The sequence below is a fragment of the Pleurodeles waltl genome, chromosome 7 (assembly GCF_031143425.1).
Source record: "Pleurodeles waltl isolate 20211129_DDA chromosome 7, aPleWal1.hap1.20221129, whole genome shotgun sequence".
NCBI lineage: Eukaryota > Metazoa > Chordata > Amphibia > Caudata > Salamandridae > Pleurodeles > Pleurodeles waltl.
In genome coordinates this window covers 774,630,105-774,650,293 of record NC_090446.1, presented here as the reverse complement: position 1 = coordinate 774,650,293, position 20,189 = coordinate 774,630,105, and the positions used below count along the sequence as shown (strand labels likewise).

Genomic DNA, 20,189 nt, shown 5'->3' with positions numbered 1-20,189 from the left:
GAGATTAAACTATTGCTCTTGCTCACAGAGAGTTGCTTGTTTATCAGGTCTCTCTGTGCAATACCAATGCCTGTCCCACAGGTGGCGGGGAGCCAGCTGGGACCGGAGGGGTCCTGAAGCTCCCGGCGGTCCTATAGCACACTGGGTGCCCTGGCTGGGACTAGGGCACCCAGGGATAGATTGGGAATGGAGTAATTTGGCAGGCTACCCTGCCCACTTTAATAGTTTTCATATGTCTTATCACCCTTTACCAGGATACTGTACAGCTTACCAAGAGGCCCCCCAATTTTGGTGGACCTTTCATGATACTGCAAAAAATATGGCCATTTCCACAAAACAAAGAAGCACTTACATAATATAGATAAGAGGTTTGCTGGAGATTTACATCTTGGTAGTCTTGTTGGCCTCTGTATAGGAGGATTCATGTTATTACAAAATTCTGGAGAAAGACATACGACAAACAGTCACGTTGCCAAACGCACCCAAGGTCTCTGGAGACAGTTCCTCGTGGTTCATTACACAGCTATATTGTACAATAAACACAGGACATTTACCCAAGGAGGTAGCACTTACTAACTAACCAGTATAAAGTACTTCAATTGGGTAGACATAAAACTGTGGACTCTTGTTGGATAAACAGGCAGTTGTGGTTACTTTGTGGCTTAGTCACTCACGTAGCTACTGACACACCCACACAGAAACTCAAACACCCACTCGCAGACGCACTCCAGACAGTCATGCACTCTCTCACAGACCCACTCAGAGAGTCATGCACTCTCTCACAGACCCACTCAGATATTCATGCACCCACTCAGGCTCATGCAACCACTCAGAGACTTATGCACTCACAGACGCACTCCGAGACTCAGGTACCCACTCACAGACCCACTCAGAGACTCGCGCACCCACTCACAGACCCACTCAGAAACTCGCACACTCATACACCCACTCACAAACTCACTCAGACTTGCACACCCACTCACAGACTCACTTAGGCTCACACACCTCCTCAGACCCACTCACACACTCACTCACAGACCCACTTAGACCCTTAGAAACCCACTACCAGACCCACTCAGAGACTCGCGTACCCACGCACAGACCAATTCAGAGACTCACAGACCTACTCAGACACTCACAGACCCACTCAGACACGCACAGACCCACTCAGACACGCTCACACCGACTCACATACCATCTGAGACACTTATGCACTCATTCATACACTCACTGTCAAAGGTTAGTGGTTACAGTTAGGAAATACAATTTAAAAAAACCTTAGAAATTCACTTAAAATACCAAAGGTTACAGGGACTTTATAGTTAGGGAACAAGATTTAGAAAAACCTTAGGACATTCACTGAAAAAAAAACAAAGGTCACAGAGACGTCATAGTTAGGCTCACATTTCACTCATACAAAACCAGTGAAACTCAGCAGTTATAGTTACCTGAGCTAACTATAACTTGCCCCACCATCTCCCCCCCACAATGCACTGCTTATGACCCCACTCTCGTGTCACTCATGACATGGTCAGTGACATCACTGATGACATCTCAAATGACATCACTGATGGCGATGGCATCCGAGATCAGCAGGTGTAGAAGAAGACAGCATGACAATCTCAAACATGGCACTACTACAATGAATGATGGCAGTCAAAGGTGGGATTGGTAGATGTTCCAGTATGTTACACTACATGAGAATATCACAGTAATTAATTTATGTACAACATTGTAAACAATACATGTATACCATAATATGTATATTTCAACATTGAAGACAAAGGGTACATGGTAAATAGTAATAAACAAACTCCATTATTACGAAACTCCCATACTCCATGTAGTAAAGAGTGACGTGACAACTGGCTTGATTATAATGGTTTTGCAGCCTGTTGCAAGTTGCACAGATCATTTAGTAAAAGAAGCAATGAAAATATTCAGTCTAAATGGGTACATAGGCATATAGTTAGAGTGTCAGGAAGATTGCGGATAAGAGTAAGTAGCAAAACCTAAAGTAACCCTTTCCATTCTTCATCACCGTTAAGACCATTGGTAATTGATTGACAATGAAAAATCCATGTACATTCCATTCCGTTTAGGAAAAGAGAAACGACCCTACCCCGGAGTTGGCTTATAACACTCAATGACTTGTCTTTGGATGCCGTTTAGGTGGTTGTTTGCTGTTGTAAATACCAAGAGGAAATTCTGAACTGATTCTGCCTCTGTGTTGGCTGATACTAGCCTTGGCCTTCTATGAGGTCTGTCCAATGTAAATGTGATTGCATTGGCAACAAATTCAATACACTACATTATTGAAGTTGCAGTTGGAGAAAAAAAAAATAAGATTTTGTTTTATGTGTAGATAGTAAGCTACATTGCTGTCAATGGTGAAATCTCAGGCGAAGCAATTGCCACGTTTATCGTGGCATGTAACTGGTGGTAGTCCCCATACTGATTCTGTTGTGGTAGAGTTGTGAGTGGGTTTCAAGCTCTCACTAAATGATCTCTCGGGTTACGGTCCCTCTAGAATGAAAATAGGAGGATCTCAAAAGAAAGCCCGGAGAACACAATACCTTCCAGTGTTGTTTCACACGTTAGGTGTTCTGATTGGTGAGGGGGCAATACCTGGTAACACAAGTGATCTGTCAAGATGCTGCTTAGCTTTAGGTTGCAGATAATCTCTCTGTGGGAATACCCTGCTCTTTTTAATGAGCATTTGACCAGTTTTCTCGAGTATCCTATCACGTTTCCTTAAAGTCAAAGGTCATATTGGGAAGTATTGAACCACATAATGAAATAAGATAGATAGTTCATTTTCTGGACCAGAGTTCAGTTATTTATTGCTTAGATTGACCTCACCATTGGTTGCCAATTGACTTCTTCTACCCATCTCTTGGACAAGTGTCCTTGTAAATCCCTTTTGCTTTTACCCAATTTTTGCACTCCAACCATTTTTATTTGGTTTCTTGGCATTTATTAACTCATTTTCCAGAAACTGTGCTTAGCTACCCGGTCCTGCTGATGACCTGTTAGTAACACCAAGGTGAAAATGCATTCGGCAGCAGATGATACTTAGACTCCACTGACTTTATAATACTGCTTGGAATCAAGAGTCATGTGTCTTAAGTATATGCACTTATCACTTGCACACTTTTTCTGCACTGTGTGGTCACCGGCTGAGCACTTTACAGATCATTTATTTGAATTTTTCATGAATATGGACGTATTTTTGTTTTTTACTTTTGTTGGTTTTTGCAATTAGTTATTTGGATGTTTCTGAACATCTTATTCAATGACTTCAACGATGAATGTATTATGCATCACCAATGGATAAATTATATTATTAAAAACAAGTCTAAATTGAACTTCTGTTGTGCGATACTTATTTTAATGGGAGGCACCAGAGGATATATTGTCTGACTGTGGTAGTGCATCAGTGACCGGAAATAAGTTTGAGGTGCACAGTAAACAAATTTCCTGTTACCTTCCTCTTCTATGCCCTCCCACTCCTTCTTCCTCACTCCTCTTTCCTTCGTCCAAGAGTAGCTCGGTCAGAAAGATTGAGGGGGTGTGAGTTTCAGATTTCCCAACAATCACACTGGTTAAAATACATTACGAGACGAAGCAGGGCAGGAGTGTTTGGCAAAGGGTTAAGGAACAGTCAAAAAGGAGAGGAGCGCTGGTTGTGGGGGATACTTAAAACTCATTATTTGATCAAATAAACATTTTTAAGACCTGTTAGAATGGGGTCTGTAGTTGGCAGTGGTTTGCATCCTGTCCAGGTAGTGACCCTCACTCTAGTCAATGTAAGGGAGCCACACAGCTAATATAATCCCTGCTCACCCTCTTGGTACCTTGGCTCAGGCAGTTATGCTTATCTCAGAGGCAATGTGTAAAGTATTTGTACTGACAGTAACACATCAAAAATATCACAAAATGAGTCCACACCACTTTAAAATAATATCCAATATTTATCTGATTAAAACAAGACCAAAACAGAGATCCAACATCCACCAGTCAATATCACTTTTAAACGTTTGAGCAAGTCTTAATCCATAGCAATCAATGGATGTATCTCTTTAGCACAAAGTACTGAGTTGCATGAAAAATGAAGATGATGCAAGCCACAAGGGAGGTGAGGTGCCGGAAAAGCAAAGTGATGCGTCAGTTCCTTGCTGCGCAAGGGAGGTGATGCGTTGATTCTTTCCTCGCAGGTGAGACAATGTGTCGATTTCCAGACACGTGGCCTCGGTTCCTTACTGCAGTGGGGGTTCGATGAGAAATTGGCACCAGGGACAGTGCATGGAAAACCCAGGTGAGTTGTGTTGATGGGATCATGGTGAAACATGCGCTATGTTGATTCTGCAGCCATGGGACAGGCGGTGCATCGACTTTTTTTTAAAGCTTTGAGAGAGGCGCATTGATGCGTGGATTTTCTCCTTCAGATCACCAGCATGCACTTGCAACGGAATTACACTACTTAGCAAGTCATGACTCTCAGCAGAAGAGCCCAGGCACTGGCAGATGAAGTCTTTGATGTCCCTGAGACTTCTCAACAGGAGGCAAGCTCAGTCCAAGCCCTTGGAGAACCTTTGGAAGCAGGATGTAGAATGCCAAGTCCAGTCCTTTCCCTCCCAAGACAGAAGCAGCAAGCAGCAGCCCAGCACGACAAAGCAGCAGGGAAAATGTCAGTCCCTTAATTCAGCATCCAGCTGTTCTTCCTGGCAGAATACCCTCAATCCAGAAGTGTTGTAACTATGTGCGGTCAGAAGTCCAGTACTTAGACCCATTTCTGTCTTTGAAGTAGGCAAACTTCAAAGAGAAGTCTTTGTAGTGCACAAGACCCTACCTTTCCCTGTCCTGGCCCCAGACACACTCCAGAGGGGTTGGAGACTGCTTTGTGTGAGGACAGGTACAGCCCTGTTCAGGAGCAAGTGTCAGCTCCGCCCACCACTCTAGCTCAGGAAGACCCATCAGCCTGGTGATAGACTACCAGGATATGCAAGGCACACCTCATCTCCCTTTGTGTGAGCATCTATAGTGAATACACAAACAGCCCAAATATCATCCTGACCTAGATGTGTACTCAGCAGACAGGCAGAAGCACAGAATGGTTAAGTAAGAAAATACCCATTTTCTAAAAGTGCCATTTTCAAACTTAAAATTCAAAAACCAACTTCCCAAAAATATGTTTTTTTCCAATTTTGAGTTCAGAGACCCCAAACTCCAAATTTCTATCTGCTCTCAATGGGAAATTACACTTAAAAGATATTTCAAGGCAATACCCATGTTACCATATGGGAGAGGTAGGCCTAGTGAAAGCTGAATTTAGCAGTATTTCACACACCATTACATGTCCTGCCTTTTAAATACACTGCACCCTGCCCATGGGGCTGCATTTGGGCCTACTTTAGGGGTGACCTACAGGTAATAAAAGAGAAGGTTTGGGCCTGGCAAGTGTGTGCACTTGCTGGGTTGGAATGGCAATTTAAACAGGCACAATAGACACTGCAGTGGCATGTTTGAAACATATTTACAGGGCTACCTGTGAGTGTCACAAGTAGTGCTGCAGGCCCACTGGTAGCATTTGATTTACAGGCCCTGGTCACACACCGTTCACTGTACTAGGGACTTACTGGTAAATCAAATATGCCAGTCATAGAGAAACCCATCACCAATACATTTTAGACACGAAGCGTATGCACTTTAGCACCTGTTAGCAGTGGTAAAATGTACAGAATTTACAGAGTCCTAAAGCCAACAAAAACATGTCGGAAAAAATAGGAGGAAGAAGGCAATACTTTTGGGGATAATCCTGCAAAATGGGCCAGTTTCAACAAGAACTTTAAAATGGAGATGAGCTTATGTGGGAGTTTTTGTCTGCATGCGTATGCAAGAATCCCAAGTGAAAACCAACACACCCCCTCACTGTACCTGACCTAAAGCACCTGTACCCAACTATTTACCCCAGAATTAATTTATTAGGGGGGTATAACAACCCCTTGAAGCCTTGCCCCTTCCTCCCACATATCTTTAAACCCCTATCCTCACCTCCTTTTTCTCACTCTTTTGCTCTTGCTCATGTTTCACCCTTTCTCCTTTTACTTCTTTCTCTGCTTCTTTCCCTCACATTTTGACTCTCTACATCTCTCTTGTTCTCTCCCAAAGTACCTCTCTCCCCCTTCCTGACTCTATCTTTCCACCACAAAACTTTGATTCATGTGCAAAGTGATACCCACCACCTCTCCATTGATTGTTACTTCATATGTGCACTAATCAATGCCATCTGTTTACCTGAGAGGGTAGTTTATTGTGCTCAGGATCCCAAAGTCAGGCCTGCTTGTGGACAGTTCTGCACTGGTCCTAGCCTTGGGTATGTCACCATTGGCTTGGGAAGTGTAGTGCTACCTTGCCATATGAAGGCCCAAGTTGCCCTCTCAAGGGCAAGAGCCAGGCGAGACATCAAATACCTGCTTTTCCTCTGCCCTTGAGTCTCCACCGTTGTCTTTCCTAGCTTTAATCTCTCTGTCTATTATTTCCTACTCACCACCTCTCCACTATCCTTCATCCTGCTTTTCTCTTTACCCTGGTACTTGTAGCTTTTCTTCTCCCTATATAAACGCAGGCATTCCAACTACTAGAATCCAAGCACAGACTAGAATTGGGCGAACTACTTACACTGCTTTTGGCCCCTCCCTTTGTAGCATTCTTTTTTTTTAATCAATAGTCCGTCATCCTAGATCACTTCCGTACAACATTTGCTACTACCACAAAGGCTTAGGCTTCTGACGTGGATGAGAGACACGAACATTGCTTGCATTATTGGTGTGTTGCTAATGCCATTATTTTATCAGGATGACATTGTAAAACATTTTGCAGATAAATAGAGCTGTAACAGAAGCCCAGTGCTGCTGGGGAAGGATCAAAAAAGAGATCTAAGAACTAGGGAAATTGATTCTCCTGTAGTGCTGCTATCATTATAGTTTAAGCTCATTTGCTCCTTTTGATTGCCAGCAGCAATAACGTAAACATAAGGTTAGGTTGTAGCATGAAGGGAAAGGTTAATACAAGCTGGTAATAGAATGGAACTTACAGACTAATAGCATTGAGTGACTACTTTTTGTATTGCCGCATGTGGCCTTCCTATCATTAAGACAAATATCTATAAATTCCAGCTTCTATTTCTGAAAAGCGACCAGGAAGGAACTCCTTCAAAGGCAAGCGCTTAGTGTTAATACAACCTGTGAGAAAAGAACATGTATTCCAATGCATTACCCATGGAACTCTACAGAATAATTGTGCCAGGAAACCTTTCTAATATGTGTACCTTTTCAACTGTATTTGAGAGATAGGTGGAGTGGTCAACGTTTGAGAAAATGCAATTTAAGACGGTTTACTTCTGTTATCTGATACCCAACGATTTGTGTGTCCTTTTTCGCTTTATTGTTCGAGCATGTGTCTGTAGATAAGCATGCTTAGCATAGTCCTGCCATCTAGTGTGGAGCTTGGATGTGTACAAGTTGTTTCTCTTAGAAGAAAGTCTTTCGAGTCATGAGGTAGTTTGATTCCTCCTCTTGCTCGTAATGCACATGGCCATCGACTCCATTGTTAGATTGCTTTCTTCCACCATTGGTTTTGAACTTGTGCTATTCTGCTTTGGTTTGACACCATTGAATTAGTTTTCTCAGTATAACCTGCTTTCCTTCAATATTGTTATTGATCGCAGCCCTTTCTCTCTGTCCTGTTCGGTTCGACGACATGAACTTTGTTAGGGCAACTTGCATCGACCGCGACCCCTTGTGGGTCTTTGCCCTTCAGGATGCTGCTTCCATACATAGGCGTTCCCCAAATCGCCCCGAGACCCATCTGCCCTTGGTGACCGAACAAATGCCTTATTGATTTTGCCCTTGGTGTCACGCTAAATATCCTTGCACCAACCATCATCGGATGTGTAATCTGTGACTCGACCAATGACTGTGTTTTTCAGTTACAAATATGGCACTGTGTATACCAGCCACTGGGAGCAAGATCCCTGCTGTTTGTAAATGTGATGCTTTAAAATGAGAGAAAAGTGCTGCATTTACAAATGACAGGAATCTTGCTCCCAGTTACCCACAGTGCCATATGTATAACTGAAAACAGTCTTTTTTTTATATTTTTTTTTAATGGGAGAAATTTAAAGTGGCGAAAATCAAGTCTTAGTGTTTTTTCTACTTTGAGTCAGAGTTAACTTAACAATTAAGTTAACTCTTCAGTTTGATTTTTTGCCAGTTAAAAGCATTCAGAAACATCATTTTGTTTTCATGCTCTTGAGTTGATGACTTTTATTTAAGAGTTAAATACCTCTTTGCTTCAGTACTGAACCTCTGTGACCCACCATGGTCATTAATCTGAGTCGAGCAGTGCTCATTATCAGGCTCTGCTATCAGCTGTCTGCTGATAATGTAAAATAAACACAGCTTTTTTTTAACTTTACAAGGAAAATGCAACACTTATTAATTGGAGTTCTTAGTTTAAAAATGAACTCAAGGCTGGGAGCTACTCTGAAGGTTTCTGCGAGTTACTGGTAGCTTGCGATCGACTGTTTGGAGACACCTGTTCTAGCGTATTACTACACAGGCATGCCTGTCTCCAGGTCTCAGTGTTTAAACTCAGAATACAACACAATCTCCGGGCCCTTTCATTTGATAGAGGACATCTCTTTGGTCTTCAGTTAGGTACCTACCTAGTGAAAAACAAAAAAGATAATAAAACAGTTTTGGCCATGGAAGCGCTACAGATTCCGTCTCACCGTTGCTCCTTCCACCGCTCATCTTATCGCAAAGGCTTCAAAACAACCTCCCCAGAGACCGCCACCACTTACCAGCAGCCACAGACCCAAATCACCTCCACCTCGCCTGGAGGATATTATTGAGGCTGATATAGGGGTTCCAACTCTAAAGGCACAGGCAAGGGCAGTTTTACAAAACCATCTACCACAAAACCCTGACTTACCAGTCAATCACCCCCCCTGTCCCCAAAAGATCAATCAACACCTGTCGAAGGTCGACTGTAAGACTGATTAGTGGTGTTGGATATTATCCAACATGGTTATTGTCTGGAGTTCACGTCCACACCTCCCAACATTCCACCTTGCAAACACAAACTTTCCCCAAAACATAAGCAGTTGTTCCTGGGAAGAAGTACAAGAATGCCTCAGAAAATGAACTAGAGAACCTGTTCCACTCCACTAACAGGGCACAGGGGTCTATCAGAATGCCTTCCTAATCCCAAAAAAAGAGGGGTCCTTCAGACCAACCTTGGATCTCAGACCCCTAAATGAGTACATTCTATCAGAACACTTTCACGTGGCCACTCTTAGAGACGTCATTCCTGTTATTACAACAAGACCCCACTTTCAGCCAAGTCTATAAGTAACAGAGAGGACAGTCATGCATCACCTCAACATGATGGCTGCATGTATTGTCATAATACCTCATGCCAGACTACACATTTGTCAGTTGCAGCCATGTTTACTGCCCAAGTGGAGGGTCAATTTTAAGATCCAGTGTTGATCAGCCGTCACGCTTACAACGCTCTGCAATGGTAGAACTCCAACAAACCCTTAAAAGGATGGCCTTTCTTAGACCCAGATCTGTAAAGGACCCTAACGAATGCCTCCTTTCCAGGAAGGGGAGGGCATTTGCACGTTCTAATTGTCCAGGGCCACTTGACACCCTGACAGCAACATCTCTACGTAAATCACCTGGAGTTACTAGCTGTTCACCTAGCACTGAAAGCATTCCTCCCTCACCTGATTGACAAGGTAGTCCTAATCAATACAGACAACATGACAGCCATATATTATGTCCAAAACCAAAGGGGCATTAAGTCCCCACAGCTTTCTCTTTTAGCCCAGACCATTTGCAAGTGGGCTGTATGATACAGCATAAACCTGTTAGCAGAGTACCGACCGAGAGTGGGCAACGACTTTGCAGATCTCCTCAGCAGGAGGCGCCAACTTTTCATGAATAGAAATTCCACCTGCAAGTCCTCCTCCAATACTTTCAGTGTTGGGAACAAATTCAAATAGACCTTTTTGCCACAGCAGAAAATGTGAAATGCCCAAACTTTGCTTCCAGGTTTCCAAACCCATAGTCCAAGGGCAATGCACTGTGGATAAGTTGGTCAGGGATATTTGCTTAAGCTTTTCCACTGCTCCTACCGCTTTTGTTTCTGGTTCGCAAACTTCGGCAGACATCTCTCACCCTCATCCTAATGGCTTCCACATGGGCACAACGACCATGGTTCACCACACTCCTTGAGCTGACAGTACTTCCCCATGAACTACTGCTGAACAGCAGGACCTTCCCACAAAGAACCATCAAGGAATCAGACACCTGGACCCAAGATCCCTCAATCTTGCGATTTTGCTCCTAATGTTCTAGAATTTGGTTACCTCAGCATCCCAGAACAGTATATAGACATTCTCAAAGATGCACGCAGGCCTATTATTCATGCCTTTTACACTGCTAAATGGAAAAGATTTTTCAGTAAGGTTGTCTCAAACACATTGATCCCTTAGGAGCTAATATACTTGACATTGTTTGCTACTTATTTCATTGCATACATCTTGTTTAGCTTTTACATCTATAAGGCAACACATAGCGGTGGTAGCCTCATACTTACAAAATAGCCAACATTCTTCTCTGTTTAGAATTCCAGTTATCAGAGCCTTCCTGGAAGGTCTTAAGAGTCATTCCTCCTAGGGTGCCATCAGCTCCCACATGGAATCTCAAAATTTCATTAACAAGGTTAATGGGTCCTCCATTCGAGCCCCTCCACTCCAGCCCTCTCCTGTTTTTATCCTGGAAGGCACCATTCCTGGTCGCTAGCACTTCACTTAGACGTGTCAGTGAGCTTCAGGCACTAACTGTAGAAGATCCCTTCTTCCAAATACATAGTGATAGAGTTGTACTTCGCACCAACCCTAAATTTCTTCCAAAGTTGGTTTCACAATTTCACCTTAATCTACTGAACAGTCTTTCTTTTTCCCCAACCTGACTCAGTTACAGAAAGGGTTCTATACATAAGACGTAAAACTAGCTCTTATGATTTCCGTTGACTAAATCATTAAGAAAGAGACAACAACAATTTGTCACTTTCTCAAAACCTCACAAAGGAAGGGTCATTTCAAATCCAGCAAAGGCAAGCTGGATTGTTAAATTCATACAAACATGCTATGCTAAAGCTAAAAGAACGTTACCCATTCTTCCTAGAGCTCACTCCACTTGTAAAAAAAGGATCTTCAATGGCCTTCCCGGGAAACCTTCTTATAGATGACATATGACATATGTAAAGCAACTACGTGGTCTACACCACATTCATTTACAAAAGATTACTGTGTAGGTGTACCGGCTCACCAACAAGCCAACGTGGGCCAGCAGTTCTACAAACACTATTTTAAGCAACCGTATCTCCCACAGGTTAGCCACCGCCTATGGAGGAGTACTGCTTTACAGTCTATGCTAAGCATGTGTATCTACAGCCACACATGCTTTGAACAGAAAATGTTACTTAACAGTTAGCATCTGTTTGTGGCAGGTAGTGCTGTAGATTCACATGCGCCCATCCTCCTCCCCGGGCACCTGTGCTTGTTACAGTTACTTACACAAACTCATCTCTTTACACTAATCTTTGCTTCATGTTCCATCCTCACCTGCCAATGTGGGAAAACATTCTAACAATGGAGTTGATGCCCATGTGCATTACCAGCAAGAGGAGGAGTCACACTATGTCGTGACTCGAGATACTTTCTTCAAAGAAAAGCAACTTGCAAGCATCCGAGCCCAACACAAGATGACAGCATTATGCTAAGCATGTGAGTTTGCAGCACTACATGCCATGAACAGATGCTTAATGGGTAAGATACATTTCCCTTCTTTCAGGTAATGGTAGCAACCCTCTTTGAGGGATTTTGCAAGGGGAAGGAAATATTCCAGGTGAGAAATAGTACCCCCAAACAAAACATGATTTCTTCACAAGGAAAATTATAGCACGTTTTATGATGTTGATCGGGTTGATGGTTTAACATGGCAATAGAATAAAGCATGCATTTTTATGATTTTTCTGTATTCTAGGATGAAGAAGGAAGGTATTGTATTGAGTACTGATGGACCAGGAAGAAATGTTCTAAAATTTAAGCCTCCAATGTGCTTCAGCATGGACAATGCCAAATTTGTAGTTGAGAAATTAGATATAATTCTTAAGGGTAAGAGTATTGCATATATATATATTGTATTCACATATGTATTCTTAACATTAATTGCTCTTCTTTTCCCTCTCAATCATTCATTATTCCGATTTTTATGGTGAAAAGCATACCATCACAATTCACAGTATGCCCATGGTACAAAAATACACTTTGGAAAGGACACTTAATGGCTTGTGAATTGCATGTCTCATAAAAGAGTATTTGCTTTAAAGTTGTTATGAGCAGTGGTGGTAGTCTGTTGCTCATAAGTGCAGTCAGATTGCGCACAGAAATCACACAGACAGGTGTTGTCCTGTGCCAGATCTCATAGTATGACTTTCTCTGTGCGCGTTTAAAAAAAAAAAAATTGTATAAACAATTTTTATTGGTTTTGTTGAAAGAAAGGAAAGAAGGAAGAAGAAGGAGAAAACCATTGCACAGGTAAGGCTTAGCGCAGCCAGTTTAGAGTTGTACTTATAGTGCCAATATCTTTTAACCATATGACAGATCCACAACATTGGTATGCATTAGAGAAAAACACAGTCATGTTTATTCACGGAAGAAGACCCAATTATTTCCCCCGACCTTTGTGTGCTTATGGGGACAGCCCCTCATTTCGTAGACCGATTTCCCCTTGGTTTGCACACCAGTCGACGCCGCTCCTCCATTTCTGGAGGTACGGCCCCTTGGGAGAGTTCCAGGTGGCTGCAATGTCTCTCTTGGCCACCAGCATGGCAGTACCAACAAACGTGCAGTCAGCTCTTGTGCCTTCCAACTCCTCCATCATGCCTAGCAGGACCAATTTTGGGAACATCTGTTGCTCCCTTTCCAGCACTACATTCAGTTCGCAATTTATCTTTCCCCAGTACACCTGTATTAGCAGCCATGTCCAGAACATATGAAAGAAGTCTGCAGAGTCTCTTTCACACCGTGGACATTGAGCGGAAGGGCGAAGATCTGCCCAATAAAGCCGGTAAGGGATAGGTACGCCCCATACAGAAAGTATAGCTACACTGCATGCACTCTTGCAGACACCACCAATATTCTGGGTGCCATTAGCGCTTCCACCCAGTCAGTCTCCTCAATGGATCCCAACCAGCCCTCCCATTTGTTCCTGATATGGTTTAGGTTGCCTAGAGGGTTGTTGATTAAAATCTTGTAGATTTGGGATACTCCTTTTTTCCCCAAGGCTCCGATTAGCAGCTTGGCCTCTAGTGGACTGTATTCTGGCACCGAGTCTGTGCGGGACAAGTGCTTGTCCAGGGCATGCCGGACTTGGAGGTATCTGAAGAACTGCGTGTGGGAGAGTTGAAAGTCAGATTGCAAATCGTGAAAGGATCGCATGGCATCCCCCTTCCATTCGTCCCTAGGTACGAAATGCCCACGAGATCCCATTTCACAAACCCTCCAAATGTAGCTGATTCGCTCAGCCATGTTCCATGCCACAGTGGAGTCTGTTGGGTGATGACATTGCTCCACTGAGTATGTCGCACTGCCACTCGCCAAGCGAGAAGGACCGCCCTGGCCACTGGATCCATGTCTTGGGGAAGCAGTGAGCCATAAAGAAGACCTAGAATACGTGGAAATCCCTGTGTGTTTAGCTCTAACTGATAGGCCGGGTCCATCTACCCCCCATTAAACCAGTCATGCACCACCAGGAGTTGTGTTGCCAAGTAGTACAGGTATGGGTTAGCCATACCCATCCCCCCATCATAAGCCCCCTTCTGGCAGTGCTGTAGTGCTATCTGGTGCCTCGCTCCATACCAGAGGAATGAGGTTGTAGTTCTCTCCAGTGCCTGGAACCAGGGGCGTGGGATCAAAAACTGAACATTTTGGAGCACATATAAAACGCGCGGTAAGACCATCATTTTATATAAGGCCACGTGGCCCAGGATGTTTTAACGGCAATACCTGCCATCTTTGTAGATCCGCCTTGATTCAGGATAGTAATGATGTCAGGTTTAGGGTCCAAGTGAGTTCCGGAAGGAGGGCCACCCATATACCAAGATATTTAAAGCTCAGCCGGTGAATGGGCACCACCCCCTGCCAATCATAGCAATCTTGCAACAGCTTTAGGGGCACTAACACTGACTTGACGGGGGTTCATTTTGAGCCCCGATGCCTCTTCGTAGCAACGCAGGAGGTGGAAGCTCCTTGGGCCAGTTTCATTGGGCTCCCTCATATAGAGCAGAACATCGCTGGCATACAGGGCCACTCGGTCTTCAGAGGATGTTCCCCCAATTCCAACCGCGATATAGTGGGTCTATTCTAATCAGTTGTGCCAAAGGTTCAATGGCCAGGGCAAAAAGGAGAGGGAACAGGGGCAGCCTTGAGGAAGTCCCTGGTGGATAGGAAATATAGAGAATAGGGTACAGTTAACCTGCACTCAGACTGTGGGGTTGGCATATAAGGCATGGACTAGTTGGCGGAATGTCAGCCACAAATCTGCACGCTGTAATACTAGGAAGAGAAATCCCCAGTCAACAGTGTCGAAGGCCTTTTTAAAATAAATAAATAAAAGGGCTAGGTTCTGGGGCAACTGATGGCGCCGAGCTAGGGCCATGTGTAAACGACGTATACAGTGCCGCGTGCTTCAGTTAGCCATGAATCCACACTGACTGGGTGAATCAGCAGCGGGAACACCCTTTTAAGAATTGTGGCATAAATTTTCACTTCGCTATTAATTAGGGATATTGGCCTTCAATCGGCACATTGCCCCGACGGTGGTTGAGTTTTGGGAAGCACCACAATAGTGGCAACATCTAACTCCTCCGGAAAGGAGCCCTGACACTCCACTTCCTCATTTAAGGCTGTAAGGTGTGGTACCAAGTCGTCCCAGAACACTTTATAATATTCCGACGGGAACCCGTGGGGCCCAGGAGTCTTACCCGCTCCTAGCGAGGAGATGCTTCCCCAATTTCTTCACCTGGGAGAGGTTCATCAGGTATTTTTGCATCTGCAGGAGGCAGTTCGGGGAGGGGAATGTCTGTTAAGAGTTGCGGGCATGATCTGAATCAGTCACTGCCAAGTCCTGATATAGTACCTTGTAACATGATGCGAACGGGTCTGCCACTTCTTGGAGCTTGGAGACAAGCTCTCCGTGTGCGTTAACGATTTCGGGGTTAATTCTAGATGATTGATGATGGGAAGTCAACCAGTAAAGCAGCTTCCCATTGTTGTCCCCCCCATCCATACACCCAAGCATTGGCTGCTCGCCAAAGGTGTTTAGCCACCTCCAGAGAGTGGTCACAGATCTCCTCTCGGATCAGTAGGATCTGTCTGGCAACTACTTCGTTTGGCTGCGCACTCTGTACCGCCTCCAGTTGGACGGCCCAGGCCTCGAGCTGAGTAATGTGAAGGGTCTGGGAATGCTCTCAGGAGTGAAAAAGACTCCTAACCGTCCCCCGCAACACTGCCTTACTGCCGGCCCAAAGGACTCCCGGTGATGGAACTGAGTCCCTGTTGAGGGCGAAATATTCCTGGAGAGCCTACTTCAATTGTTGGACATGAGGTTGAGGAACCAGGAAAGATTAGACCCCCACCCGGGGTCTCCTTCCCAGCGGTGGAGGGACACCCTTTATGTCCTCAGGGTCAGTTTAGCAGAGAGTTCACAAATCAGACGGAGTCACCAACTGGAGGAATAAAGAGAAGTTTATTACATGGATTATGGCTCGAGCTAATACAGAGTCCCAGGACAGTCAAGTGACTATCCTACGGAGGCTGCCCCTTCACTCTGGGGCACCCAACCTTATATACACACAAAACTGCTTAGTCAGAGGACAACTCCACCCCTAGCGCATTCAAGGTCCTCTGCGGCCTTCAGAATATTTCAGGGATACACATGTGGTGGGAGAAGGTACAGATGCAGCTGGCAGGAGGTGGCAACGACCTGTACAAACTTGTTCTGGCAGTTACTGATTAAGCACGACAATTCTCGGAACTGTAATTGGAAAAAGTAATATGGCAGCGATAAGCAGATTGCAGCCCAAGGCTGCGAGCACAAGGTCAATCATCAAAGTTCAAGAGGTTTGTCGAGCACATGGCAACATAATAAAGATAAACAGATGCCTAGCAGCTATGGTGTATGATTAACTTTATGTACATTTTCTCAATCCCTCCTTTTGCCATTGTGAGGCAAGTTTGAACGTCATTCAGTGTCTATGTTAATGGACATAAGGTCTTTTATCTCCTGCTCAAGGGACAGCATAGCCGTGTGTTGAGGAGGGCGAACAGGCCAGGGGGCAAGGGATGCCATACAGCAACTGCACAAAGCAGGTAGGCACTGTACACAAGTTTTAAAGTAGTCCAATGCTTCTTGTGCTGAGGTATCTTCTGCAGATATTACCCCTCTCCGAGTCCTGTGGTATTGAGGTCCAGCTGTGTAAGTTGGTGGTAGTAACCAAGCAATGTAACATGTGCCGGTCCGGGTGGGTACCAAGGAGGTGTAGGCATTATTACCACAAACAAAATACGAGTTTCGTGATGGTATCATGGTAGGCCAATTAGTTCCATTCAATATTACTGTAGCATTACAGTTACTGGCACCTACACTTCTATTACCACTTTTCTGAAAACAAAGTGGAGCCTTGACCTGTGTTACATAAAATCTTCGGCCAATCCGGGGTGTGGTATTAAAGGATAAAAAATATATGTCAGTAGACCTATTTCGTCGGTCAGCATATTCTGACTTTTCTTCCTTTGTTCCATAAACTCCCGTTCCAGTGGGCCAGCATAACCGGTATAGGTGGGTGACCAATAGTCCGGAATTAGTAGCATCCATTGAGGTAGCCCAAATGGCTGATAGTTCATACCAGGCGCTGCAGGAGCCATCAAAAGAAAAAGGGAATGCAATATATGGCAAACTTCTTTGCACGGAACTCGGTAGCAAGCCACATATCCAACAATTTGTTCTATTTACAGCCAGCTGATGTTGATGTAACATAGATATGAAGGTATTGTTTTCATATTCCTTACGTTGTCCTTCCTCATGGGGTGGTAAGGAAACATGGCTGTGTTCTGGAGGCAGTGGCGTAATTGGTGAGACCTCTGATTCAGAATCATGTATTACCCACCCAATGCAGGACGGAAGTACCAAAAATAGTATTGTTATGGTGAGACAAGCGATACGTGGGCCTAATAGTCTTTTTAAATTACTTATTTTCTTCTTTTTCCTCTTGTCTTCTTGTATAACACCCATTTCTCTTTATTGCTTGTCCCACTAGCAGTTCAGTCCAACCTAGGTGCTGCCCGTGACTGGTGGTTGCTTCACTGCGGGGTGATTCCAGCAGTCCTATTGACACACTCTGGTCCGCCCCGACAGTCAAAATCACGGCCCTGCAGCTATCGTCAGACTTAATACAGGGGACAAGCAATCAGTTCATTTTCTTATTTTCGTGGGCGGAAATCGTATCTTGTGGACTGTGGTATGGTATGGTCAGGAAACAATTGTTCAGTGTGACCAAAATCTGAGGGAACCTCCTGCAGCACACTGTCGTTCTGTTTTTTATCACTCCGCGTAGTGTTGCTGAAATGGTCCTCAGTCGTCGGGTGGTCACCACTTTTTATTTCATCAGAGGGTACGAGTAGGGGTACTTTCTTACAGTGGGATGCATGTATCCAATTCTTAGCTCCCTCGACTTTAACTGCTGTTCGAGTAGCAAGGAGGACCTGTCGCGGACCTTTCCATCGAGGTTCGAGACTCTTTTTCCTCTGGAAATTCTTTGTGAGGACCCAGTCTCCAGGTAGTATCTTGTGGCCTGGATCAGTGGATACAGATGGAAGTGCTTCACGCACCTGTTGGTGAATAGAACGCAAAGAATTAGTGAGTTCATTTAAATAGTCCATCAAAACAGGATGTTCTAGTTCTGAGTACTTGTGAGGTCGAGGGACCCCCCCAAACATTTGCTGGCCTACCCATCACTATCTCATGGTGGGGTGACAACCCTGATCTAGAGTGAGGCGTCATCCTGACAGACATTAAAGCCAGGGGCAACGCGTCCGGCCACCGTATACTGCGTTCTGCGCATATTTTTGACATCTTCAATTTAAGTGTGCCATTATATTTTTCAACTAGTCCTGCTGACTGGGGGTGGTTAGCTGCATGAAACTTCTGGCGGAGGCCCAACCCTTCACACACCCTTTTCATCACCTGCCCTACAAAATGACTCCCATTATCTGACCAGACACACCTTGGGACCCCAAACCGTGGGAAGAACTCCTTCAGAAGTACCTTTGCGGTGGTAAGGGCAGTATTATCTTTAGTAGGGTAAGCTTCTACCCACTTACTAAACATACAGACCACAACTAGGACATATTTCAAGTTGTTACACCTTTCCATCTCAATATAATCCATTTGTAGTACTTCAAAGGGATACGTTGGTGGGGAAAAATGCCCAGCGGGGACTGAGGCACCCTTCCCTATGTTATGTTGTAAACAACACATGCAGGATTTAACCAGTTGGTCAGCTACTCTTCTGATATTTTTATTAGACCAAACCGGATCAAGCAAATCACAAATGCTTTTCGCACTAACGTGTGCAGGACCATGGGCCATAGTCACTACTGGCAGCACGAATGCATCGGGTAACATCCATCTTTCCCTCTGTGACAGATCTGTCCAGCACAGTGTATTTTCATCTAACTTGGCCTTCCCTTCTTCCCATTCCTTTCTCTCCTGTTCAGTTGCCTCATCCTGTATCTTCCTGACACTCTCTACCGTGTTCCCAAATATTTCATGGGGACGAACCTTCTCTGTACTATCTACCACATACATGTGTCCTGTCTTTGCATACGCTGTATCTTTTGCTGTCTGATCGGCTAGGGTGTTGCCCTGTCCAGTTTCATCTGTCACCTTTTTGTGTGCACTACACTTCATGATAGCCATTGTTTTGGGCAACGCCAGGGCAGAAAGTACGTTAGTTATAAGGGTCCCATGTTGAATACGTGTCCCATGTGAAGTGAGGAATCCTCGTTCTGCCCACAAGCGACCAAAATTGTGTGCTACGCCAAATGCATACTGACTGTCCGTGTAAACATTCATATTAAGTCCTTTACTTAACTCACAGGCTCGTGTTAGAGCTATTAATTCTGCGGCCTGAGCAGAGTTATGTGGTATTCTAGCTGTTTCAACTACAGTGGTAGCTGTTGTAACTGCATAGGCTGCAGAGGTAGTGCCATCGGGTAGCTTGATGCATGAGCCATCTACGTATAATATGCCATCAGGGTCTCTCAGTGGAGTATCCTGTAAGTCCACTCTCCCTTTTGTTTCATCCTCCGTCCGGAGAATGCAATCATGTATGTCATCATAAGAATCCTCCGTTTTTTCAGTAATTGGCAATAAAGTGGCAGGATTGAGCGTGTTGCACCTTTTTAATGTTATATGACTAGCTAAAAGTGTCAGTTCATAAGTAGTTAATCGTGCATTAGTAAGATGCTGTGTTTTTGTTTTGTTCAATAATGCGTCAACAGTGTGTGGGAGCAACAGGGTTAGGGGTGAATCCATGACTATCCCGGCTGACTGGCGCACTGCGACCGCTGCAGCGGCTACTGCCCGTAGACAGCTCGGGAGTGCACGGGCCACTGGATCCAGTAGGGCCGAAAAATAACAACAAGGGCGTTGTTTGCCGCCATGCTCTTGGGTTAACACTGATAGTGAACATCCATTTCTCTCGCTCACATATAACTGAAAATCTTTGCGATAATCAGGCGTACCCAATACAGGTGCTGTGCAGAGTGTATTTTTCAATTCATCAAAACCAGACTGAAAATCATCATTCCATTCAATCTTTTCAGGACAATCTTTGTGAGTGAGATGCAAAAATTGTTTTATCAAAATAGAATAATTAGGAATCCATTGACGACAGAAGGAGGTAATACCTATAAAGGCCCTAACGTCTCTCTGTGTCCTTGGAACCGGTATGTCTCGTATAGCTTGTATTCTCTCAGCCGTCAACGT

General features: G+C 44.4%; 1 protein-coding gene across 2 annotated transcripts in view; it reads left to right on the top strand.

The window, feature by feature from the left end:
* Positions 1-20,189, top strand: part of PHYKPL (5-phosphohydroxy-L-lysine phospho-lyase) — a 273,652-nt gene that overhangs the window by 161,921 nt on the left and 91,542 nt on the right. The window contains exon 11 of one of the 2 annotated variants that reach the window (XM_069199277.1): positions 12,123-12,253. In XM_069199277.1, coding sequence (XP_069055378.1) covers positions 12,123-12,253 — 131 coding nt within the window. Of the gene's footprint in view, positions 1-12,122; positions 12,259-20,189 lie in introns of those variants that run through there. The other variant, XM_069199278.1, reaches the window with a different exon arrangement.